Source organism: Thermoascus crustaceus (assembly GCF_041956765.1).
Source record: "Thermoascus crustaceus strain CBS 181.67 unplaced genomic scaffold VTN00scaffold_5, whole genome shotgun sequence".
Classification (NCBI taxonomy): Eukaryota; Fungi; Ascomycota; class Eurotiomycetes; order Eurotiales; family Thermoascaceae; genus Thermoascus; species Thermoascus crustaceus.
The window spans coordinates 845,392-870,002 of NW_027192531.1; the positions used below are offsets into that span (position 1 = coordinate 845,392).

Here is a 24,611-nt window from a genome sequence, read left to right on the forward strand (position 1 = left end):
TACCGAATTTCTTCCATTTTGGAAGCACTGAGCAGTACGAAGCGAACCACGCAAGAGTCACTATCTGCCCTAGCCGGGTTTATGATCATCACCTAGATACCGGCTAAAAAGATATGAACAACCGCTCCGTAGGAGAGCACTCCGATTTTACAAGAGGACATTGATATATCCGTGTAATCTACTTGCTATTTATTATCCACAGCCAGCAAGCCACGCTGCACCGATTCAATCCACTCCTTCAGAGTCTTCTTGGATCTAGGTCAAGTCAATTGAAACATTGACACATTCATAGTTCTTATCTTTCTATATATTCTACATTTAACCAACTTGCCAAAGAGGACTGACTATGACATCCCCATCGCAACTTTCATCGACCGCAGCGCAAGCACGCCACTCGGAATGGTTTGATAGCACACAGATTAATTTGGTAATCATTCTTTTTACTCTTGTGTATCGTTCAGTGTCAGGTTAAATTGAATAGAATTTATTTATTCCTCTGTTCAAGTATTACATACACCAATGGACCATCGCACCTGCTGATATCCCATACCTCCCATCCTTTATGCCTAAAGAATGATCCTTTCCTCCTTATCACTTGGATTTGAACCCCACATATGACAGCAGACTCCTAGAAACAGAATCAAATTGAATTATTTGAATGGTTCAATCGGGCCTCCTTCATTTGAATGGACCATTGGGTGGTCGTCAGCGTGAAGACAGAAAAGTACCTACTCTCTGGATGGATGGCCTCAAAAAAAAAGGTAATGGAGAGTTGGGCAGTACAGAGGACCTGACTGGTGCCGTTTGACATATTGCTCAATATCACTAAGGTGGTGTCAGCCTATAGGGACGACTAATCATTCTGAGCCAATGGCTCACTTGAAGGGATCGCATTATAAGTGGCGCTGTTTGGAAAAAATTTCACTGTGTGATCGGATATATCGTCCAGGGAGCAAAAGAAGTCCCCTTTAAAAAAAATACTTTCCTTAAAAGCATACATGGATGACGCACGCGCCCTTCTGGAGCCACCTGCAACTGGCTGGTCCAACTGTTTGTTTTTCAGAAAATCTATCAAAGCTTGATTCCAGAGTTCCACAAGATCGATTCTTGGAAAGAAGGGTGAAAGGAGCCAAGTCGTCATCAATTTCTTGCATTGCCTCAACTTACAACAGCTCATAAAACGAGAGGTAGGTATGTTGTACAGTACATAAGGATTCGACTTTCCACAAGCAGACGGACTCCATATTGGGTCTTTATGTGGGCACGGCCATCCATGATAAGTTCCACTTGGAGAAGAATAAGGACACAGCGATACCGACTCTCCTTCTGTTCCCTAAAAAAGGGGGCCTGTACAGGTGGATGATGTCAGGTACTGGACAAATCAATCTCAAACCCCCAGCCCTTTTAGTCAGACTAGGAATTGTGGACCCACAGAAACTCATCACACTGCAGCTGAGAAGCTTAGAACTACAAAAAGAGATTCATGGGTAGTGGATGAAAGAACAGGCAGTTTATTATTTGAATCCAAGCGGTTCTCAGGGTATGAGGTCCGCAGAATCTGGAGGACAATCAAAGCTGACTACCGATAGCTGAGCTCATATATTTCTTTTTTCCCGGAACCCAAAGGGCTTTCAGGATGAGAAATCCGGCTATAGACGCCCGTTGAGCCGCAGCCGAAAGCGGCCCTGTACATGGCGCTGTTGCTGAACCTAAAAGACTCCAAAATGCAATAAAGCGTGTTGTATGTACTTCCCAAGCCCAAAGTTGACCAGTACTTCCGAGACAGATTAAACGACGCCAGAAATTCGGAAGACATGTGGCATTTCGCGCAGCTAAAAGCTGCAGTTCTTCCTTTATGATAGACCCCCAATCCCTCTCAAACTCTGCCGTGCAAGACAAGGTCAGAAAAAGACTGACTATAGCTGGCCGCTCATGACTGAAATAGAAATCGTTATCAATACCCAGTGTCGATCCAACGTTCTAATCAATAAAGGCAAGGGACAAACCTAGTCGTGGGATGTGGTGAACACTTATATATACATGGTTACCGGAACGCAGCAGTTGTATTGTGTGAAAGTTAGATGATTATGATTCTAATATGATATTAACCCAGATCGAATCTGAGCGCTGGGATAAAGCTCCAGGAGTATTACATAATTGGAGAGGATATCCGAGAGATGCCAGAAACCGATCTTATTATCCATCGGATTGATCCAATATACCCAGGAATGTATCGAAATCTTCAAAGTCTTTGACACACGCCAGAGGGGATAGCATGACAACTTGAAAATATTCCAAATATGGTTCACGCCGGGATCCTCAAGAAAGAAATCTCGCCGTGGAGTTCGAAAAACTAGGTAAATTCCCGAGAAGAATCTAGTGGTGGATTGAGGACGGCTTCAACTGGGTCCATGACACATCGGTGCCCGTCGCCTCCTCGGCCGCAGCTGTGGGAAACAACACGCTGGGCGTGCATAGCGCGATTTTCACGCGATAAGCATGAAGGGGGCGTTCTCAGGCCTTCTATCCTCCTTCTCAGGGGTAGATGCAGGGAATATCTCCAATGACCACCAAACCTGGTATAACCATGAAGGGAGAAGAATCTGAGAATACCGTCTCATATACTCAGACAGCTACAGATGAAGAATAAAGTGAAGTAAAAAAGCTGGATAAAGACGCAGTAAATAACTAACCCTCAAAACAGCCAATGAGCGAGTGGACCGGTCATCAAATTGCTCTGAAGGCCGGGTTTACATTAGATGAGTTTGAAGCATATATTGACTGTTACCGACCGCTACTTTCCAGTGAAGGACTCTGAGAAAATACATGCCAGTGTAGAGGTCAAAGGGGGCATATAGGAAGGACCGCTGCATCTTAAACTTCACGACGCAGGAGGCAGCAGAGATGGTTGGGTGGATTATCGATGGAAGAAACATGACACTTCTCTTTCCCGTTCTACCATATGATCTTAAAGAGCCAATTGAGAGGGTCCTGTTGCTCCAGTACGAAGAGATCATCCAAACTGCACTTCTCTTCTCTCTGTTAAGTCTTACAAAGGTGACACATCATGATCAATTACAAGTGGAGTGAATTCAATAAAATGCGGAAATGTCGAGTCCCACGTTTCAGAAACGAAATTCCATAATCCCATAATCCTGACTCATCTTTCTTGATGATATTTATGTTGGACAATTCCAAGAAGGCATCGGGTGGTAAGCGGGTTAGGAAACAATCCAAGGTGTTCCAGCATCTATTCCTAATACCTGTATTTATAATGACATCATAATGAATTACTTAAATCTGGTACAATGTATAGCGGTAGGTCCGTATATGAAAAAAATAGACGGGCCAACGGCTGAATTTACATGTGGGCAGTAGCTTTTCGTTCGGAATTGAAATAGTCGCTGCACCGGATGACCAGCATCCCCGTATCTTCATCGATGTGCGCGTGGAGGAGGCGTGCTTGCTTTTGACCACTAAGTGACAGCATCAAAACCTGTCGAGTTGAGGTCAGTGAGTATTTAGAAGTTCAAGACACGCGAAGGACCATGCATCTACTACTTACTAGAGCTTGGTTATGCCCCTTGAACTCATCTTGGCGTAGACGGATCCTCATACCCCGAACGATTGGCATCAACTCCCCATACATGAGCCCATTTGCCAACGATATCGTGGCAACCGACCGTCACAAGATGGGGTACGCCAGAGCTCTCCTGCTCTTGAAGGTATACAGTGCTCCAGCCGTCGCCCATGTAACCTTCCATTTCACCCAGAAGGGGATCTATGTCTTCCACTCTTTCTTCCATTCCGCCACTGAGAACGTCTTAGCGAGATGTACTTGAAAGCTGTCACGGCTAAAGGTCGCCTAGATTTAGTTTACTTTACTCTAGTCCAGCCAGTGATATCTTCGAGGCCAAACCAGTACATAGGCATGTTCTTTCTGGGGACACTGCTAATGTCTGACTCGATGATGTTCCAAATCTCTCGTGTGCACTGTGAGGGGCTGAGGGCAAGCTGCTGTATGAGATCAAGTCTGTCCGGAAACTTTGCAGCCTCGGCGTCAAAGTCATGGTAACGCAGAATATATGGGTCCTCTCCAAGGTCTCGTTGTAGTTGTTCTTGACCAATAGGATGTGCATCCAGGGTCGCTTGTGTGACAGGTTCGAAGAAATGTGGATTAAAGGCTGGTTTGTCCTCATTGTCCATCACGAATGAATCACGTTTTATACCGAGATTTTCGAGTTCTTGGTCCGTGAATTCTACCCTGTCTGAAAACTCTTTGATGGTGTCCCATAGCCGCTGGACCGCGTCTCGCGTCGATGGACCAGATGGACCCGATGGACCGGCCGTTTGAGGAAGAGGTTCCGGGTGCATTTTGATGAAGAGAGCTGCTGAATGAGGCTTTGTCCTTTTTTTTGTGGGTACAACTGTCGAAAAGGAAAGTGATTTATGGTACACTACAATCTGAAAGGGAAATGAGCAAGGGCAAGAGGTGGCTGTCATGTGCAGCTGAAAAGAGGTAAATGCCAGTTGGGGAATCCGGTCAACAAATTAATGCAGAAACACTCCTTTCGTGTTTTGCTGCCTATATATGAAAATTCACATGTAGATCGAAATGGTTGGCAGAGCTGTGCGTGCGCCTTTTGCGGATAGTAGCGGACCGCTATTAATTTCGGAGCGGTGATGCTGTGTTCCATGTGTCTACATCTACCTACTATACCTTATTGTATTGTAACACCATTAACCATGCTCTTTGTGAATAGGATATTTCCAAAACCAAGGTCGATTTCTACTTTACCCCATCCATCACTCCTCATCCAGATTCGCATAAAACCTACCCAACGGCCACGGGATATCGAAATCTCCAACCGCAACGAGTCTAAACCTCCTCCCTTCCGGCACGTCCTTCTGTCTATCCGCGCGGGGCGTAAAATCCGGCACCCACCTCCCTGGAACACCGAACTCCAACTTGTCCCAGGTCCGACTGGCCGCCAGCTCCTCCCACGGTCGTACCCACAGCTCCTCGACCTCGTCCGTCGGCAGCCTCCGCTGTCCGTGTTGCCAATGGGGCACCATCGTGAAGAAGAGGCTCAGGTTCCGCAGGTTTGGAAACGAGCGGTGCAAGATGCGGAATATGGACCTGTAGGTCTGGCGCGGCAGATCGTCCATGTCGGGGATCCTTGCGTGTTTCGACATCCAGGAGACCTCGATGTCCATCGAGGTGATGAGGGCGAGATGGCCCGGGGGTAGAACTTTAGAGAGACGGAATAGGCGGTTCAAGTCAGGCCCAGGAGCGAAGGTGTTGGTGCCGTATAAGATAGGCGTGGCTTCTTTGTATCTTTTTAGTGCTTTGAAGTCACAAGGGTTAGTCTGTGATCCCAGTAGGTATCTATACATTGATCGACTTGTGAATAGATACCTAGCAGTTACATTTTCTTACCCAATTCGGCCGGTCCTCAGCCAATTCGATCCCTCCAGCCTATGACCCTTCCCGGGTTTTCCCTTCTTCCTATTATTCTTATTCTCTGCATACAAGCTCCAGTGCAATTCCTCACGGAGTGCGGTCGTAGGGGCAGTGGCAGCTTCATGTAGTCGGTGCGCTTCCCGTTGAATTGGCATGTGGAGTCGTCAATATCGATGGATTCAGGCTCCCATGGAAGCGCAGGTGAAGATTGTAGGCGACGTCTACGGCGGAGCCACTTGAGGAGATGTGCTATTTTCTTGGGGGGCGGAACCATCGCCAGGTAAAGTTTTATCAGCTTTAGTTTGACGTAGATAAAGTGCTGATGAGAGTGATAAGATATAGAGAACGCTCTCTGGTCTTATTTATATCAGCACTTGGTGCAAAGAGGCGATAAGGTTATTTAAAGTAGCGCATGCACGTACACCCTAGCCCTGAATAGGCACTCTCGTACGGTGCCTTGTTTGTGGAGGCGATGATCAAAAGCGTACGGAGGTGCCTAAACGCTAGCTCAAGTCTATTCTGCAGGAGCTAACAAGGGCTGACTAGATAATGTGGCTAAGCAATCAAGACAGAACCATGAAAAAGCAATCTCAAGTGGCTGGGGCTGTATCATTGATCATTGGGTAAAGACGGCAGAAGAGAAGTATATAAACTGTACACAAAATTGTTAGGTCCAAGATCCAGTAAAAATCAATCCAACAGGCCGTTGCCATTAAATATAGAAAGTTTTGGCGTGTCTTGTTATGTATGAGATCGTAACAAGCATGTGAACAATACGATAAACAAGTTAGATATCGGGGTTGTGGCGCCTAAAAGTTGACATCTGCAGTTGCTTTTTAGGACTCGTCCATTATTAGGCAACTCACCTAGTGGATTAGTCGTATGGGGAATTACTAGGTAGGATGTAGCAGGTAGTATACATGGTACGACCGTGTATCTATTACTGGCCAGATACCTCATCTTCATCGTCCCAGCTTGCGTTCGGTTATCTCAGATATCACTAGCCAAGAAGCCCAACCAGGCCCCCATACGTAACCACGCCCGTCGCTGCGCCTTCCTGTCTCCTTTCGACCTCGCTTCTTCAAAAATACGGCTGATCCACTGATCCTCCGTCCCAGCCCCGCCCTTCAACTGCAGGTCCCGCCGGCGGCACCATTCGCGGATCGGACGCGAACTCCATAGATAGCCGTTGTCAGGCAGCGGGAACTGCAGGTCCGACAATGACAACGGTGAATAATCTTCTTCTTCGTCAATGAGACTTGAAAAGAGTACGCTCACTTTAAACAGGGCCAGAGCGAAGCGTTTTGCCTCCTCGATATGCGTCCAGGAGTAGATGATAGGATCGTCGGGACGGCACTGTGCGAGCATGGCCGGATAGAAGAACAGGCCTTTGGCACGACAGGTCTCGATGAGGGACGTCAGGATGGGACGGATGCGGTTAAGTACTTCGTCACAGTCGTTGTCCTTGGAACCACTGCAGCCTACCATGGCGAAGATGGTGTAAAGGAGGATAGACTGGTATGTTGCCATTGGCCATCTGGCATTATCACGGCCGTTTTGGGCCTTTGATATATCCCATACTGCCTATTATCATGTTAGAGCCGAAAACGGAAGATATATAAGGAAAGAATCCTTGGATAGGTTATCTCTAGGTAGTAGGTAGGTACTTACGATCTGCTCCTTCAGCAGGACATGCAACCTTGCGTGTATCTTCCACGCCAGACGCCGCGCTCTAGCTTCCCCAGTGACCCATAGACCAATCATCACAACCGCAAGGACGAGGACAGGAGGGTCATGTTTATGTCGAAAGGACTGTTCATGCAGAAATGGCCACTGCGGGTGGAAATGCGCAAAGTACAAGCTAGCGTAGTACTCGGTATCGATAGGTTGCATGGCATCATCGTCGTCTAAATGGACCTGATTCTTGAGATAATTTCGAGATGGAGAACCCTCTGTCTGTGGATGTGTTGGAGTCTCCAATGCCAGATGCATGCCTTCTCGACGAAGGCGTTCCTCATGTTGCAGGAGTTTCTCTTTGATTTTAGGACAGTCGCTGAAGGCGACGGGTGCAACAGTTGTGCTGCCCATTGCGCCATCCGAGGCATCTACTGACAACGCATTTTCCCCATCTTCTCTCCCTTGAGTGAAGTCCACTATCGGAGAATAAGAGGAATTCAGCCGTCGTCGTTTACTACTATGAGAGTCACCCTCCGTGGAGGCGTTCTCATCTCTTTCGTATTTCTGCTGGCCGCTACTCTGTCCTTCTCGTCCAAAAGAACAAGAAATGCCTTTCTTGAGGCATGCGCCACAGGGGAAATTCCCATCACATCTCGTCTTTTGGGTGCGGCAGCGATTGCAGGCCTTGGATACCCGAACACTGGGCTCGTTGTCTTTACCGTGTACCTTTTTATGTCGTCGCAAAGTATCGCTTCATAGTGTTAGTCTAGTGCATAAAAATTAAATACAAGCCAAAGAATAGACGCTTGCCAATGGGTAAGGATAATACTGTTGACAACGAGTTCCTTACTAGAGTATGAGACGCCAAAGAGATAGGAACAAACCAATATTGTAAAATGTAGATGAAGATGAAGAAAAAAATACTAGACAATAAGAAGAAAAATGCTAGGTATGAAAGTCTATCATTGCAACTTCAACCCAGGATATCGGGCATGGGTAGAACAATTGATCCCATGCTCCTTCTCAAGCCAATACAACGAACCCAGCAAATCCATCCAGACTCACCTCCGGTCAAACACACTCCCACACTCATCACACTTCAACACTCGATCCTGGGAATGTCGAACGGCATGCCGTGTCAAATGCTCCTTGCGGCGATAAGTCGCCGTGCATCCAGGATGCTGGCATTTGAACGGCCGATAGTGGGCGTCACCCGGGGGTTCTGAAGATGGCACCATTGGCAATTTTTATTATTCCCGGTTATCTCAGTAAGAAGACATATGCGCATAAAAAATTTTTTTTATTTCTCATTCAGTTGTACGTACGGTGGTGTTGCGCGGAGTGGATAGGAAATGGCAGACGCGAGCCGGGTGGGATGATCCGAGTGGGAGGACGAGTGCTAGCGGCGGACCCAGATTGAACCACAACTGTTCCTCTCGTTGCTACTAACGTCGAGCAAATAGATCTTTTTTAGATCCCTCCCGAGGTCATAACTTCGTCGCAACCCAATTCTGATTTACTGCGATTTACACTCTGCACCCGTCATGATATTTCCATCTCAGTCAAGTTGGGGCGGAAAGCATCTTGCCAAATGTAGTAGCCCTGTACTCCACAGAAATTTTTGAATTGTACATGCAGACCAAATATCCCCGGTCTGGCTTTCTGCAAGTAAGATCTCGTTGTCTGCAAGTGATGCAAGTCTGATTAGACAAATAAACGCCCCGAAAACGTCCAGCAGTGGTTATCTTGACCTGCTTAATCAGAGGGGAGATCTCATTGCTTAGCGTTTGACCTTGTTCCGCCAAGAACCGACCCGATAGTGGCGACCTTGATTAACCGTCACCAACCACTCCAAACCCAACCATCAACTGCAGGGCTCCGCGCGGAGTACTACTACTTTTAATAGACCATTTATCTCAAATCACATTCCAGATCGTACTCTCCAGACGAAAATGACCGAACCAATGCCCCCGATTGAGCAGCAGACGCCGACGGAGCGGAAGCAGCAGGTGGCCGAGGGCAGCGCGGGCGCGGGCCTCACGACGGCGCAGGTGTTTCTGCCGCGGGTCACCATCAGGTACTGCACGCAGTGCAAGTGGATGTTGAGGGCGGCGTATGTACGTACCTTTTTCTCTTTCATCACTCTTCTTCTATCAATTTATTCTTTTTATGATTGAATTTTCTTTTTTCTGGTGGAGTTTTGTCGCAGTTGAACCTTTGCGGTATTTGTTTTGCACCTTATCTACTTCCATCCAATCTGGGTTCTATTCCAGGATGATTCTGGTAATCTTTCTGCTTCATTCTAACTCATCATGTGTGTTTTTATTTTTTAAAAAAAATCCTTTTTTACATTATATACCCCGGATTTATTTTCCAATTACCTTCCAGGCATTACCTACCTATTCAGCACTCAGATCCCATCGTTCCATATCAATCCTATCCATCCATCCATCCAAGAACTGACCCTCCCCCCCAATCCCAACTTTTAATCGAAGAAAAGGAAAAAAGAATATATATATATATATATGTATATATGTAATGACAAACTGACAACGACAAATGCAGTTCGCCCAAGAACTCCTCTCCACATTCTCCACCTCCCTAGGCGAAGTCGCCCTGATCCCGACAACGGGGGGCATCTTCACCGTCACCATCCTCCACGCTTCCCCGCACGACTTCTCCACGCGTGAAACCCTCCTCTGGGATCGCAAGTCTATGGGTGGGTTTCCTGGTAAGTCATCCACATCCTCTCCCCTCATCTCCACCTTCTTTCTCCTCCCCTCCTCCGGAGAAAACTAACCACGATGCCTGTTGGTGATGATAGAGGTAAAACAACTCAAATCCCTCGTCCGGAACATCGTCGACCCGGGCCGCGATCTTGGCCACGTAGACCGCGCGCTGGGTCGGGAGAACAAGGCCAGCGCGGAGGTGGCGCCCGCTGCGGCGGTAAACGTCTCGAGCCCCGAGAACACCGGCGGTGGTCGTGCCGGTGCGGCGCGGCCGTCGGAGACGGTGGCGGTGGATGTAGATACGACGCCCGGGATGGGAACGTCGAGTTCGGTGACGGCGGCGTCGGGGGCTGCGGGGCAGGCACAGCAACAGGGACAGGAGCAGCAGCAAGAGGGACAGAGACAAGGACAAGAGCAGGGACAGGGACAGGTGTGTGAGGATTGTCAGTAGAGGTATCTGTTATTGCTGCTAGTAGTAAGTTAATTGTGTTCTGACATACTGGATACTTTACCATTCTCTTCTTGTAGTCTATCCATAATTGAGGTTTGATAAGCCTGACGGACTACTACAAAGGACTTACGTATACAACTACAAGAGTAAGCACGCAGATGAAGTTGGTATCAGAACAAATGACTTATATATAGGTGTCTGAGTGGGTGTGTACCTTGAAAACTCAGGTACCTAGGTAGGTGCGCGCACGATGCGACTCTACCAATAAAGGAAATGGTATGTAAAGGATAGAAATAGAGTGGAAATGCTGGAATTGAAAAATATTTCGTCGAAAGAAAAATGTCAAGCAGAATATGATAGAAAATCAACAAATGCATAGGGAGCTCCCAAGGGCCGCCCAACGAGGCCGAAAGACAAAGAGATTTTTAAAAAGGAAGTATTTTGGATCACAGAAATCAAGGAAACAGAGAAGGAATGAAGAAGCTTTTGTACAGCCCAGACGTGACATGATGACATGCAATGCCCCATAATCGCAACGCCTTAAGACCCCAATCCCAAGTCTGGTATCAATCAAAGCGAAATCATAAAAAGCCGACCACAAGCCAAAGAAGAAAAAATATTGCAGAGGAGAGTACGAAGGAATAAAAAATAAATAGAATAAAAATGCAAACAAAATTCCGGCGTAGGCCATAGCCTCAAGGCAACCGGGACACGCATACGGTGATGTACGGAAGACACATCGTCACACAATTTTCTGTGCTCATCGAAGTTTGGATTCGACCTCGCGTCATCCAAACTCACCAGATGCGCATGGATGCCTAGAGATCAACGGAGCCATCCCGAATAAGCACAAGGATACCGTCCTGTCAATCGTCCCGCTTCAGAGCCCATGTCGACATGCCAGCCAACAAAGCACTGTCATCCTTGTCGTCGCCATCAAGGAAGAAAGCAAACACAAAGTGGACTGGAGCATATGGGAACCTTGGATACGAAAACCCACTTGGGAAGCTGATCCCCGCGCATCTTGCCAAGAACAAGACCATTCAAACCTGGAAATGAAAACCCTGGAACCGATACCTTGACCATCATGAGATCATGCACCCATTTCGTGAACAGAACGTCGTCACCGAGAGCGTTTCATCAACCCGTCATTTCGCCATCCGTTTTCCCGACCGGAACACCGACCATGGCAAGTCCAAAGAAAGAACACCATGCAAATCATGAAGGAGATTTTCGATGGAAGATTTTGTCAACTTTCACCGCTGATCTCCTCGTGGTGCGGATGCCTGCGTCTCCAAAACGCCAGACGCAGTCGACTCCTCCGCCTCGGGACGGTGCGCGGCGCAGGCTCACCAGTGCCCAAATGCTCTCCGTGACCAGTGCTCCCAGTCTTCATAGTGGAAGTTGTAGGACTGGAGACATCGTTGCCAACGACAGTTGTCCTTATACGATCTTTGAGGCAGTCCCGAATGCGATGTGGAGAGTACTGGTGATGATGGTTGTTATGACACGAGCCGCGATAATGGTCGCCATTGCGTTCTCGGCTGATAAACGCGCACATACCAGCTGAGTTGGGCCGGGAAGCCGGAAGGGAAGTCGGCAGGCTGGTTGGAGAAAGAATGTTGGCTTCCGATTGGCGTCTGGGTGGTAGTTCACCTTTGCGAAATAGCCGGGTAGAAATATCATCTTTGTCCTCAGCACTGAGGAAACTGGAAGCATTTGTGGCTGGCGATATGGGCGTCATGACAGGGTTCGAGTAGGTGCTGCCACTCTGCGTCCTGGTGCCCCTGCTGTTCCTATGGGAAGTGGAGGGTACGGATGCAAGGCCAGAGTGACGACTGTGACCATGATGTCCGTGACGCGAACTGCACGGGCGTTCTGGTGGCGTCTCTGTGAGGATCGGCACGACCTGAGTGTCCTGTCCACTTCGGGAAGAATCTGTAAAAGGGGTGGTTGCAAAGACAGGGGAGTCATGTGGAGAACGACTCGTGCCATCAGTACCGGTGATCTCGGTCGATTCGTTAGAACCATTCCGTTCTCGGGATTTTGGCACCGCAGTGACTCCAAGACCGGCGCCCGAAGATCTGCGAGAGGACGTCTCGGTGATCAGGGCAGTATTTAGGACCTCGAGTGAAGGCGTGGTCCCGGTTAAGTGCCCTTGACCCACAGAGCCGCCGTTTTGGGCAATCCGGGAAATCGACTCGAGGGACGAGCGAGGCGACATGTATAAAGTCGGTCTGTCTTCGCCCGCCATGGGGCTGCTGGTCGTTGCATCGTCCTGTCGAACTGATGAATCACGACGACCATCGATCTGGGACGGCTCAACTGGACTGCTGGAGCGCGGGGAGTATGGAAGATCATTGAAAATTCCGGGATGCAATGAGTCCTTCCTCTTCTGCTCATCAGCGAGCCGCTGCCAAACGGACTGATTGAACTTTATCTGCCTGACGGTGTATATCATTTGCGGCAAGAGGTCGCTGACGCCCTCGAAAAGGGGAAGTGCGAAGATGGACATGAAGCCGATCTGGCCAGTGGCGAGCTTGAGGACGTTTCCAAGTTCCGGAGGGCCTCCGAACAAGGCGGTTTCCATTCCTACTTCCTTCTCCATCTCGCCTTGGTTGGCGAACTCCTCCTGGAGTATGTTTGTCCACTTCTCCGCAATCTGCCACGGCCGAGCCTAGTAAGACCATCTTGTTAGACGACAACTCCTTGTGGTACAGTTGAAAAGAACAGGTGCTCACCACATTGCTGATATCAGCGCACTTGATGAGTAACCCACAAAGGAGCGTTTTGTATAGCTCCTTGTCCTGCGGCTTCCAGTCATCCACTTCTCCATTTGCATGGTATTTCTCTTGAAGGTCCCCCAGGCTTTCCATGAACTTGTGATGGACTCCCATGTCGGTTGCCAGGATGGAACTGATCAGCAACTTCCGCAGGCGCTTGTCTTCGAACGCCGAAGACCAGTGGCGACGCAAAATCTGAGAAAACGCTGCACAGTGGAAGGCTTCCAACACAGAGTTGTCATTGTACAGCTGAGCCAGTGGTGCATTGAGTTTGACAAGGAAGACATTGTTAACGCCAGGATGGCCGACGTCGTGGCCAATCGCTGCGATCAGGAGAGTGAGAGCGTCGAACGGAGTTAGCAGAGATGCGATTGGAGGTTTGGTGACAGGTTTCGTGTAGCTAGAGTAAGGTGGCAAGACCCCGATATGCAACAGGAAGCAGAAAATGGACTGCAAAACATCAACGGCATGACGAAAATTATGGTAGAGCACGAACGAATTGTACGCAGCGCGACTAGCCAACATGAAAGTACGCAACTCCCCTACAAGCTACATGTCAGCCTGCCCAGCAAGGGCCCCTAGATCTCAGAGACAAGGAATCGGCGAATAACATACCTGGACTTATCCGCCAAGGCTCCAGCTCTGGCATACTTAGCGCGTGTCCGAGCATGAGGCAGGCACCATACACGAGCTCGTCGTCGGAGAATTCATGGGCTGAAAAGCACCAGTTCCCGATCTCACGTTCCACCAGGGGCCTACGTTCCTCGAGAATGTACAAGCCGCTGCCCAAGACAGTCAGCAAGCGCATCAGGCACGTACCAATCACGCGATCACTTACCGATCCTGAAAGTCATCGATAACGTCTTCAGGATTGCAGATCCCTTTCATCAATTTAGACACCCTGAACGGATGGTTAGCGCGAATACGGCTACAGCAAATATTCACAGTCTCCATCCGTATGGAAGACTGTGTGAGGCGCATCGAAATGCTTACATTGCTTCTCTCAAATACGCGTAGGGTTTGTCGTCATGCACGCCGACCCATGACTGCTTTCGCAGCTTTCGACTCGCCAGAAAGCCAGAGAGCTCCTTTTGAGCAGCTCTGCGGGTACGATAGGCATGAACCATCAGTCCATGTACTCTTGCTTTCTCCAAAGGAGACGTCAAGACATCAACAGCTCCCGCGTCCAAGCAGCGAGCGATCTGTTTTGGCTCTGAGAGCACCACATCACCACCCTGCTGCTCCGCTGGAAGGTTGGCGGGCTCTCCAGGCGAAGCAAACGGTCTCAGGATTAGAGGGAGCTGGGCACTGCCGTCCCGCGGACCACTGGTGTCGGACTCCGGGGAACGCAAAATGGCAACTGGGACTATAAGTTTGGGCCCATCTTGCACCTGGATATCTGAAGACACCTGTGAGAGCAGCTGCAGGCCGTACGATTCTTCCGACTCCGATGAGAACGTCAATGCACGCCGAGGTGCAAGCGGCGAAGGCGGAGCGACGTCAAACTCGCTCCCAGAGACACGGCTTGTTCGACGACGATCTTCGGAGAACCCAACGTCGAAAAAGGCGAATATCGGGTTGCAGTCACTACCGGATTGCTCGTTCAATTCCGCCAGTTTACCAGCAAATGACTTTGCCGTGTGACAAAGGTAGACTGCGGGTAGCCGTCGTCAGCAAAGGTTCGAATGTGCAGTGAGTTGGATGTAAATGGTGCGTGGTACGTACTCGAATTGCAGACTTCCAGGAGAAGCTCCACGTTCCCTAGCAGCGTCTCTGGCTCATCTGCAAGGATAAAAGAACCGGCAGTCGACACTGCCGAAGTGTCAGACGAGTTCCTCCGAACCCATCTCTCGGATTTGACTCGGTCGTCAATGTATACGGCACAGCACTCGGCTCGGTCCATCATGCCTATCGGGACAGAAAGCCCTGGCCAATGGAAAGATTCGATGCAGTATCAGATGACAAATGAAATCCTCGGGTTGAGGTCTGCTGCGCGCATGCGGCGTTCGCGATAGAAAACAAAAAAAATCAAATGACAACGAGTGGAGAAGAACGTATGCAAGCAAGAGAGCGAAGGACGGAGGGATGGAGTAGACAAGATGAACAGCGTGGAAGCAAAGTGAGAGAATGTGTTCAGGGCGTGTCTGTTAGGAATTGTGGACCGCACGAGAGGAATCCGTGAAAGCTGTCGCCGCGCCAAGTCAGGCGTGAAGAGGGAGGGAGCGTGAGGCAGCGGAACAAGGGCCGCAGCGGGCAGAGGAGAGCACAGGGACAATGCTTTTGTCTGTCGTGTTGTATAGCCTGCTCTTTCCCGCTATCCGAGACCGGCAGTCGTTGGACCGGACAGAGCCTCACGCAGCCAGGACGACCACCAAACCAAAGTCCACCACCAACCACAGGACGGTCGAGACCAGAGGGAGATTGGCTCGAGACCGGCAGCAGGATCATGCCCCCGAGGCACCTGTCCAGCTGCGGCCAGCGACTCCTCCACCGGTCGGGAGAATACTCGGTCGTATAGTAGCGTCAACGTCGCCGGCGTCGCCCGCAAGGAGGTAAGGAACGGCTGCGCGAAACATCCAGGATCCGCAGCAAAAAAAGGTCGACAGTGGGAGGGATGCTCGCTCACGACGTCATGGCGGGCGCTGGGCCGGTCGCCGGGGTAGAGGAGGGAAGGGGAGGAGGACGGACGAGGGAGACGTGGTTTATGCAGCGGACATGCAGCGGGTCGAGAGGTGGCTGGTCGGAGGTACGGGGCGGACGAGATGGGAGAGGGAGCGGAAGGACAGGACGGAACCGTGTCGAGAAAGAAGATAGGAAAGGGACAGGACTGGAGAACGGAACGGAGAAGCGATGTGGAGAGAGAGTGTGGCAGACCGTGGGAGTAGGGCTTAGGCGGTTGGGCTGCGAGCCTGGGGGAACCGACGCCCGTAAGCTGGACGGAGGACGGCGGAGGAGGAGGAGAGGAGAGGAGGAGGTTCTGCTGGCCTTCCAGAAGGTCGACGCGCCGTGGTTGGCAGTGCTTGCCCGGCCTATGGCGATGCCCGCGATGGGGCTTTCGGCCGGCGATGCGAGGCCCGCGACTCGACGGTGCGCGGCTGCCGGCACTATCGACCCTGCCTTTTTCAGCAGCACAGGACGGAGCACAGTCTGCCTACCTCACTAAACAGTCTACGTGTCTCCGATCGAGCGCCCTCGCCAGATGGGGCGACCACGACGAAAGGGTGGGCGGAGTGGAGACATGTCTAGCCCTCCCGTGCTGATGGCCCTTGTTCTTCCCGGTTTTTTCTAGAAAAGCCAGGCGTTCGTTGCAGCACGGCGTCATGTTACCTCAGTTCTCACCCGTCCACCCATGGATCTCCAGGGCTGAGCGCCGTGGAAGCGCCGACGAAGGACCTGCAAAGCCGGCGCGGCCAGGGGCGGCGGCCACTCAGCGTGCGTCTGCGGGGCCGGACCCGATAAGCATGCGACCGGTCCTTGGCCGGCGCGCTGCAGGGCCCGTGGGGCCCGCACACCCTCTTGGGCCTTTTGGTCGAGTCGTCGCTCTCGGTCAGGATTGATCTCGTTTATGTATGTCACTTTTCTCCTCCCGGCCATGACGTGCCCCGCGGTGATGACTCGTGTCGTCAGTGCCAGCCCTGTTGCGTCAGGGTTCTTCTCCCTTGCTAGTCTCGAACTTCCACGACGCCGGCCTTCTCTGAGAACTTGTTAATTACCGTAGCTTATCAGCGTCCCCATCTCCATCCCCCGTTTTGGCAGGCATCACACCCATCGCGGGACCGCTACGTGCCACGGCCGTGTCGATCCCCCGTCCGATCGATCACAGTGGCTCAGACGGTGCCATCCGTAGCGAAGAAACATTATTGAAGGAAAAAAAAAGTTTAAAAAAGAAAAAATTCCCGAACCATCGCAAAACAGATCGCACGATCTGTGATCCATCCATCTCTCTTCCGTCTCACTTTCTTTTTTTTCCCTCTTCAAGCTTCCAAGCCAACCTGTGTGCCCCGTCCGGCACATTCCGCGCCCCGGATTCGCTGCGCCCCGAGATTGCCTGGCCATGGCCCCCAGCCAATGATCCCGCCGTATCCGGTCTGTTGGGAGAGCACAGATACACGCGACGTGGTAATTGTCCGTCGTAATGACTCAGGAAAACATGCCCAGATGTAACCTACCTGTCCTTTTCCCAGTTCTGTACCTACATACCTAAGATATGATCCATGGAGATGAGATCTGCAGATATTAGTACTTACCTAATAACCATACGCACATGACATGACATGACATGACATGCATCGACTCATTATTGAGAATACTTCAGATGAAGGTTCAATGCGCGATTTACTTTTTCCTCCGCTTGAGTCAATTTACCATAAATAACCGAATAATAGAGATTGAGTTATTAGAAATCTAACTTAAGCATCATGATCTTTTTTTTTCCCGATCGATCAAGTCCTTGGTCAGGTGCCTCCTGATACAGTAGTACATTACCTAAGGTAGCCCCGTAACTAACTAATTTAAAACGCCCATCACAGCCTCACCCACGTGCTCGAGCTCCCTCCGTCCATCACCCTTGTGGGTATTCGTCAGCAGCACCGATCTCAACTTAGCCATGCAGATTCCAACTCTGTACTAATAGTAGCTACCTAATTGGCACATTACACTCCCTACTTTCTCGACCTACGCTCGCTCCAGCTTACAGCATAGATAGGTCCTGGAACAGGATACAACAATAGTCTCTTTTTTCACTGTACTGTTACTCCGTATACATGCATGCAGATGCAACTAGCTAAGGAACATGGTTGTTTCTTTCCTGATTGAATCTCTCTCGCCCTGAAGACGCCCCGGTCTCTCTCTGAACCCGAAGACCAAACACACCATGGAATGGGACGAAAGGAAGACCCTCTCCTTTTTTAGCTCTCTCTTCAGTCATGTCATGGCCGACAGACTGGCACTGCAAAAATACTCGCAAAGAGAGCCTGGGCGAAGAAGGCGTATATAACACCACTATCAACGATGAACACAGGACAATAGAAGTGAACGCCATAAGCCAGATGATATATCCCAAATCCGAGCTCCATGCCATGGCAGGTAAAAAAAAAGGCAAAGAAGACAAAACAACACGCAGGTATCGTACAGATAAAATAGATTCTCTGCCGCATCACTCCGTGCCCTAGCCCAAAGTTTCCAGTCCAGGAACTTCTGCTATCCTATCCAGCGCCACGAAAGGAAGAAAGAAGGAAAGAAAAAGGTTCGTATCCCGGTCTATGAAAGCAGGTTCTTCAGTGACGGGCTCGCGCTCGCTCCGGATCCGCTCCCGGTCCCGTTGGCACTCGCATGGCGACCACTGCTCGTTGGTCTCGCTACTTGGTTCGACGGCTCATCCTGCTTGCCAGGCGTGCTGGGCACTTGAGGATCGACGCTGCCCCGAGAGAGTGAAGGCGACTGGGTCGGTGCGCTCAACACACGGTCCACCGAGTACACCCGGGGAGGCGGGGGAGGGCCACCGCTCAGTGAATGCTGAGGAGAGTGCCGGACCATGCTCGCGTGGATATCGGGTGGCGATGTCGAGGCTCCGTATGAGCGAGGCCTTGGTGCCTGGGCGACTTGAGGTGAAGGCACAGCAGCGGCGTACGGGCTCTGGTGCGTCGGGTACGACTGAGGAGGCGGCGGTACCCCGTTGGCATAGTGTGGCGGGGGCGGCCCAGGGTGCGGCGGTAGATAACCGTTCATCGGCTTCTGCGGAGGCCCTCCGTGGTAACCAGGGCCTGGAATGCCATTGGGCTGCGGCCCAGGCGGAGGGATACCGTTGCGGAAATTGGAATCCCCGTACTCACCACGTCGGGGGTCATATCCAGGATACCACTCAGGTCCTCCGGGAGGCTGACCGGGGCCCATTGGTCGCGGGAGGACCTCTGGCTGAGGAGGATGGGCATGCGGTCCGTACGGATGGCTCTGATATTCTGCAGGCCGAGGAGGCGGGAGAACCAGTCCGCGCTGAGCTAAGTACGGAGACGGGCGAGGTTCCGGGGACGGCTGCGCCGTTGGCTTCCTCATATGGCATTTGTGACATTCATACAGAGCTGTGCCAAGTTGCCCATGTGCCCCGTCTGCGGTGTGCATTGTCGACCTATCAGGCGTGTTGTACTCCCCATTGAGTCTCGGTAGAGAGCTCTGCGAGTGACTGGGAGTGTGAGTCTGGAACGGAGGACTTGCAGACGTGGCGCTGGGATATCTGCCACCGACGGGTTCGTTCAGGCCTACTCCATTCATCAACGGAGTCCCATTATTGACGACCGGTGCCCGCGGCACATTCTCTACAGGCCACCACCTTGGACTAAATGTTGAAGAGCAACGGTAACACTTCTTGTTCGTCTCCACCCCGACAGCCGGGCGAGAAACAGTATGCCCTTCGGAATCGAAGGTGGTTTCCTCTGGTGCAGCCGCAGCCTCAGGAGATGTCTGTGAACCCTTGCTATTTTCCTTATGGTGAGGGACACCAATGCCGTTCACAGCGGAGACTCGTCGATTCCCTGACGCGGTGTTCTGCGCCGATGTGATTACCGACTGTTGCACGTGGGCAGCTTTTCGGACAGTTCCCGTCAAAGTGAGATCGGCTTGCTTGTAGGTCTGTGCGAAGAGCTGCAGGGCGTTTACGTTCTCCTGGTCGGTGGGCTCACTCATCTCATGGGCTGACTGTACACCATGACTCGAGCACCAAATAGCTGCTGTAGCATATCCGGTCTCTTCGCCGAGTTTTATGGTATTGACAGCGTCCTTTCGAGAGCTCTTGATGGAAGTAACGTCGAACCCGAACGTATACCCGGCCTGGAACGCGCAACCGACATGAAACCGTGCGTTACAGCCCGTGTACTGACAGGGAACGCATGCACCTTTGTTCGTCTTGCATATCTTGCACACTTCCCTGTATCTGTCAGCTGGGATCAGCCCGAAACCTTCAGCTGGTTCCAGCTCTTTGGCATTGCCAAATTTGATCTCCGGGTTCCAGACTGCACACATAACGTGGACCCAGTTGTTGCCGGCTGTCCGTTTCAGCGGTTCTCTGGGACCTATAGGCTTTCCCACCGCTTCCTGTCTCTGACGGTAGAGCTTGATGGCCTCGATGACCATCTCCTTCTCCAGCCTCTCTTTCTCGCGCTCTCTGTCGGTTTTCTTTTTATGCGACACTTTTGGCGGCTCCATCAACTCATGCTCTGTCCAAGTAACCGGGCATAAAACGCATTCGTAGCACGTAGAGATCATCGGGTTCCTGTCATTCGAGCACATATCGCAGAGCCACTTCGCACAGTTGCGGGACGGGCTGATACCATAGCAACCCCGATGAACCGTCAAGCGACAGTCTCTACAGGAGAGGTGCTGGTCGCCCATCGGCTCCATTTTGTTACAGATCGCACAGGGCAATGTCTTCGCCTTTGGTGGATCTGGCACCAGTGGCGGAGGCTCGGGAGCCTTTTCGGCGGCTTGTTTCTTCTTCGGAGCTGGCTCCACCGAAGTACTCGTTGAGGCTGCCCCGCTGTCTTTATCTTTGTCTTTATCAGCAGTTTTGGCCTTCTTTTTCGCAGGTTCCTGGACAACTTGGGTGTTAAGAGTGGGGGTGGCGTTCACATTCACACCGATCGATGCTGCAGTTGCTGCAGTAGCACTGTTGATACTGATCGGAGTTTCGGTGGAGACGAGAAGCTGTGCCAGCAACTCCTCGTCGATACGTCGACGCCATGCCTTGGTACCACCCTGGGCGACCTTCTTTGCGACTTCATCGACGTTTTCCCACTGAATGCCGTACTTGCGCCAGAGCAAGGCACATCGCAAACAAAGAGCGACGGTGAGCTGGGGCCCTTTGTCCTTTTTCGATGAGGACTCGGCCGGAATTGTCGTTCCCGGCGCGACGCCAGGAGCGCGTCGCCACTGTCGAGAGCTTCGCGTGGAGCAGAACTTGCACTCGAAACCGCGCTTCTTCTCAGCGGCTTTGTCATTATCGAAAGCAGAATCGTCTTGGTCATCAGCCACATCGTCCACCAGCTTCGCAACCGTATCAGATCGCTTCGTTTCTTTCTTGTTCCGTCTTCCTTCGTAGTTACCCCATATTTGGCGGCCGCGGGGTGTCTTCTTCCACATGTAGTAGTACCGGACGATTTGATAGTGCGGAACGGTCCCGACATGTTTCGTAACACTTCGCAACTCGGACCCGTATTTCGCAACGCCCTGCTCAAACAGCTTCACTTCCTCAGGGCGGAGATGAGGCTCTTTAAGATCTGAGTACTTGTTGATCTTTCTCAGCCTCGCAAGAGCAGCTTCCACATTGAAGCTCTCTGAGTAAAGGAACTCGAGCGCTTTGTCGAGGAAATTTGTAGAATATTTTTCAACACCTATCTCAGGCGCGATTTCCTTCGCCCTGTTCATGTAATCATCGATGAATTTCTCACGATCCGCCTCGCTAAGACCAGCGCCAGGGGCATCGTCTTCGCCACGGGACGGAAGCTGTGAGGCGTCCGGCATTTTCCAGAGTAATGTCGACGTCCGAAGTTCCTTCCCTGCTACGGAAACGGGCTCATCTTCTCCACGCCTTATGTATCCAGGCGGTTCATCCATGACCCATTTGGGGCGTTTTGCCTTTTCCTGTTTTTCCGTCTCGAGAGCAGCAAGAGCCTCCTTGGATAGTTTAACATCCTTGCGACTGCCTTGGCCTTTAGCATATTTCTTCTTGATCTCGGAAGATTTGACATATTCAACAGGGTGTCCGTGCCACTGAGGGACGTTCGCCTGGTGGCGCGGTCCTAAACGAGAGCTGGCCCGGGGATATATTCGGTCGTCATAATCCAGGGCATCTTCGACCCGACAGTGAATTCCCAGGTACCGGTATGGCCACAACTTGGCCTGCGCAATCTGTTCTGCCGTTGCAGGCCGGGGAACATTCTGTTCCTCCACGGGAACCGGGGTGCTAACACCCGTCCCGTTGGCTGGCCCCGGGGGCTCATCTTCTTCTTCATCAAAGGGCTCCTCTTCCACTTCAGGCGGCGCGTCTCCAATAATTGGGGTATTTCGCGCTTCCAGCTTCCGTTCCTGAGCACGACTGCAAGCAGCACAAGCCCACGCAAACCCTCGAGCGGGCTTCTTCGTCAAGACCGGTCGCACACAATACATGTGATACGTATTGTGGCAAACAGCGCAGTCAACAGAATCAGAGCTGAAGTCATTGTCAGAGCTGTGAACTTGGTATATGCGATATGCGGCCAAAACACGTACCTAGCAGCGTACAGACCACACCGTTTGCACGTTTTCACCGCACTCGTCAACTCCTTTCGCCTGCCCATCTCAACAAGGACAAATTTCCAGCGCTCATCGAGGACCTTTTTGACATTACTCGGGACGTTGATCACCTTGCTCGTCGGAATAACCTCGTAATAGCGATGTATGTATCTATCAAACATCTTCTCATACCAGAAGCAGTCTCTGGTCTTTCTGTACTCGTCGAGATCCTCGATTTCCGACAGATGTAAAATCTGACACTTCCCGCGTAGAGATGTCAAAGGACATGTGTCCGAGTGCATAGACGCGAACACCACACGAGTATCCGTAACTTTGCGCTGGATGTCGCGTGGTCGATAGTACCAGTTAACCCGCAGATATTCAATCGGCCCCGCTGGATTATCCTTCGACGGAAGGAACTCCATAATTCGCGCCAAATAATACGGCTCTCCAGGGGGCTCGCAGATGAGATAGACATGGTCTGACACAAATCGTTAATATCCACGTGAAATTTCCGGGGGTTAACGAGAGACTAACCATTCACCGCAAGTACCGTGCCGTCATCAGCCTTCAGTTTGCCATTTTTCAGATAGGCTCCGTGTGTCTCAAAGGTCATCATATTGGAATCACTCTGACCCCGAATTCCCGCGGGGTTCGTCGTTAGGATCTTCTTCGACGAGGTCTGAGCATTCGTGGAGGCGGAACTTGTAGTACCGCTAGGGGGCTGTTTCCGTTTCCTGGACGCGGAGGACGAGTTGCCGCCAGCATTCGGGTTTGCAGAGAAGGTCGACGTGCCTGGAATCGCATCCTTTCCGGAGCTAGAGCTCGTCCCGTTCGCAGTCGCCTGGCCTTTCCGTGTGTGGACCCCGGACGCCTTGTCACTATCTGCCGCAGGAGATCCATTGCTGTTATTATTCTGGGAGGCCGCTGCGCTGCGCTTGGAACTGCTGGTCTTCGATGCGGGTGCAGTCAATTCCAAGTCCATGTCTATATCTCGATCCTCCGCATAGTTGGGGCGTGGTGCGCCGTTTCGACCTCGCGATCGGGTGCCATACGGAGCAGGTGCAGTGGAGGAGCTGGCCGGGTCGGGGCCCGCGACCTCGGACGACGACGACGACGTGCTAGCGGTCATTGGCTGAGACTCAGGGCCATTAACAGATGCGAATCCTCGGGGAGCCTGCGCGTCGGTAATTTCAGTTCGGGTGGCGTGGTTGGGCGCGGGCTGGCGACGCTTGCTCGGAGCCGCCCCAACACCGGACAAGGTGGAATCGGATGTCACGGGGTTCTGCTGCAAGGTTCGAGGAGTTGATCTGTCAGAGGACATCACGCTGCCTCAAGCGTGACAGACAGGCAGCTTGATGATGGCCTGGTGCTGCATGCACGCCGGCGCTGGTGTCGGTGGCCACGGTCAAGGGATCACGGACCAGACGCGGAGAATGCAAGCTCAAAAAACGGGCCGTGGCGGGAATGCGATCATTTAGAGCTAGGGTGCGGCTCGAGGAACGTACAGAGAGAAGCGAGCACCACCAGGAAGCGGAACCCAGCGCCTGACGGGACGTGGGAGGGAAACCCCAAAATCCCACAGGAAGAATGTGCAAGGGTGGTGTTATGAAGCCTGAGGGCGGAGGGCGCTGATATGGATATCAAGATCCACCTCCGGGAGTGACGAGAGTCGAGTTACTACCAGATGGGGAATAAGCCCAGCGCGAGACTTAAGGTAGTGAGGGAAGCGGGAAGGGAGGAGGGAGAGCAACACAAGAACCCCCGAAGAGACTCGAGTCGCAACTGACACGAGAACGGGGGGGGATGGGGGGGGGAAGAGGGTGAAAGTAAGAGGGGGGATAGAGGACGGAGAGGGAGAGAGAGGAATATGGGGAGGAGAAGGAGAGGAAGAGTGTGAGATGAGAGAAGGCTAGAGAGATGTAGACGAACAAGCGTCAGAGGCGGCGGCGGCGGCAGAAGCGCAGGGCGGCCCACTCGTCCGTCCAGGCTCGTGGGGAGTGGAAAGAAAGGCAAGAAGAGAAAGAGAGATACGAAGAGGAAGAGAAACACAAGAGACTCTGGAAACCCGCCCAGGATCCCGTTGATGTCCCAGCCCCTAGTCCCAATATGTTAATATGACGGATCCTCCACCAGACACCACTGAAAGCATGCTCTGGCTTTGACGCCGTTTGTCCCTTGCTCTGGGGCGCCGGTCCGGCGGTTGGATGATCTGCGGCGTGCGGGAGCGGGATATCTAGTCTGTC

At 51.6% G+C, this 24,611-nt stretch overlaps 7 protein-coding genes across 7 annotated transcripts; 1 reads left to right on the forward strand and 6 right to left on the reverse strand.

Annotated features, from left to right (window-relative positions):
- Nucleotides 1-3,361: 3,361 nt before the first annotated feature.
- On the reverse strand, nt 3,362-4,374 carry VTN00DRAFT_7867 (uncharacterized protein; the record flags this gene model as incomplete). The annotated part of the gene is made up of 3 exons (XM_069434657.1): nt 3,362-3,496; nt 3,648-3,813; nt 3,881-4,374. 3 exons carry the CDS (start codon nt 4,372-4,374, stop codon nt 3,362-3,364), a joined length of 795 nt encoding a protein of 264 aa, XP_069286133.1.
- A 432-nt stretch (nt 4,375-4,806) lies between these two features.
- On the reverse strand, nt 4,807-5,619 carry VTN00DRAFT_7868 (uncharacterized protein; the record flags this gene model as incomplete). The annotated part of the gene is made up of 2 exons (XM_069434658.1): nt 4,807-5,338; nt 5,441-5,619. The coding sequence occupies 2 exons, from the start codon at nt 5,617-5,619 to the stop codon at nt 4,807-4,809; spliced, it is 711 nt and encodes a 236-aa protein (XP_069286134.1).
- A 926-nt stretch (nt 5,620-6,545) lies between these two features.
- VTN00DRAFT_7869 (uncharacterized protein) lies at nt 6,546-8,379 on the reverse strand (the record flags this gene model as incomplete). The annotated part of the gene is made up of 4 exons (XM_069434659.1): nt 6,546-6,638; nt 6,743-7,048; nt 7,136-7,892; nt 8,207-8,379. The coding sequence occupies 4 exons, from the start codon at nt 8,377-8,379 to the stop codon at nt 6,546-6,548; spliced, it is 1,329 nt and encodes a 442-aa protein (XP_069286135.1).
- Nucleotides 8,380-9,093: 714 nt separating this feature from the next.
- VTN00DRAFT_7870 (uncharacterized protein) lies at nt 9,094-10,321 on the forward strand (the record flags this gene model as incomplete). The annotated part of the gene is made up of 3 exons (XM_069434661.1): nt 9,094-9,258; nt 9,707-9,872; nt 9,966-10,321. 3 exons carry the CDS (start codon nt 9,094-9,096, stop codon nt 10,319-10,321), a joined length of 687 nt encoding a protein of 228 aa, XP_069286136.1.
- A 1,249-nt stretch (nt 10,322-11,570) lies between these two features.
- On the reverse strand, nt 11,571-15,007 carry VTN00DRAFT_7871 (uncharacterized protein; the record flags this gene model as incomplete). Its single annotated transcript, XM_069434662.1, has 6 exons — nt 11,571-12,998; nt 13,063-13,646; nt 13,720-13,886; nt 13,943-14,005; nt 14,098-14,758; nt 14,830-15,007. The coding sequence occupies 6 exons, from the start codon at nt 15,005-15,007 to the stop codon at nt 11,571-11,573; spliced, it is 3,081 nt and encodes a 1,026-aa protein (XP_069286137.1).
- Nucleotides 15,008-15,418: 411 nt separating this feature from the next.
- VTN00DRAFT_7872 (uncharacterized protein) lies at nt 15,419-16,698 on the reverse strand (the record flags this gene model as incomplete). The annotated part of the gene is made up of 3 exons (XM_069434663.1): nt 15,419-16,217; nt 16,277-16,389; nt 16,444-16,698. 3 exons carry the CDS (start codon nt 16,696-16,698, stop codon nt 15,419-15,421), a joined length of 1,167 nt encoding a protein of 388 aa, XP_069286138.1.
- A 1,665-nt stretch (nt 16,699-18,363) lies between these two features.
- VTN00DRAFT_7873 (uncharacterized protein) lies at nt 18,364-23,689 on the reverse strand (the record flags this gene model as incomplete). Its single annotated transcript, XM_069434664.1, has 3 exons — nt 18,364-22,303; nt 22,363-22,846; nt 22,903-23,689. The coding sequence occupies 3 exons, from the start codon at nt 23,687-23,689 to the stop codon at nt 18,364-18,366; spliced, it is 5,211 nt and encodes a 1,736-aa protein (XP_069286139.1).
- Nucleotides 23,690-24,611: the final 922 nt, after the last annotated feature.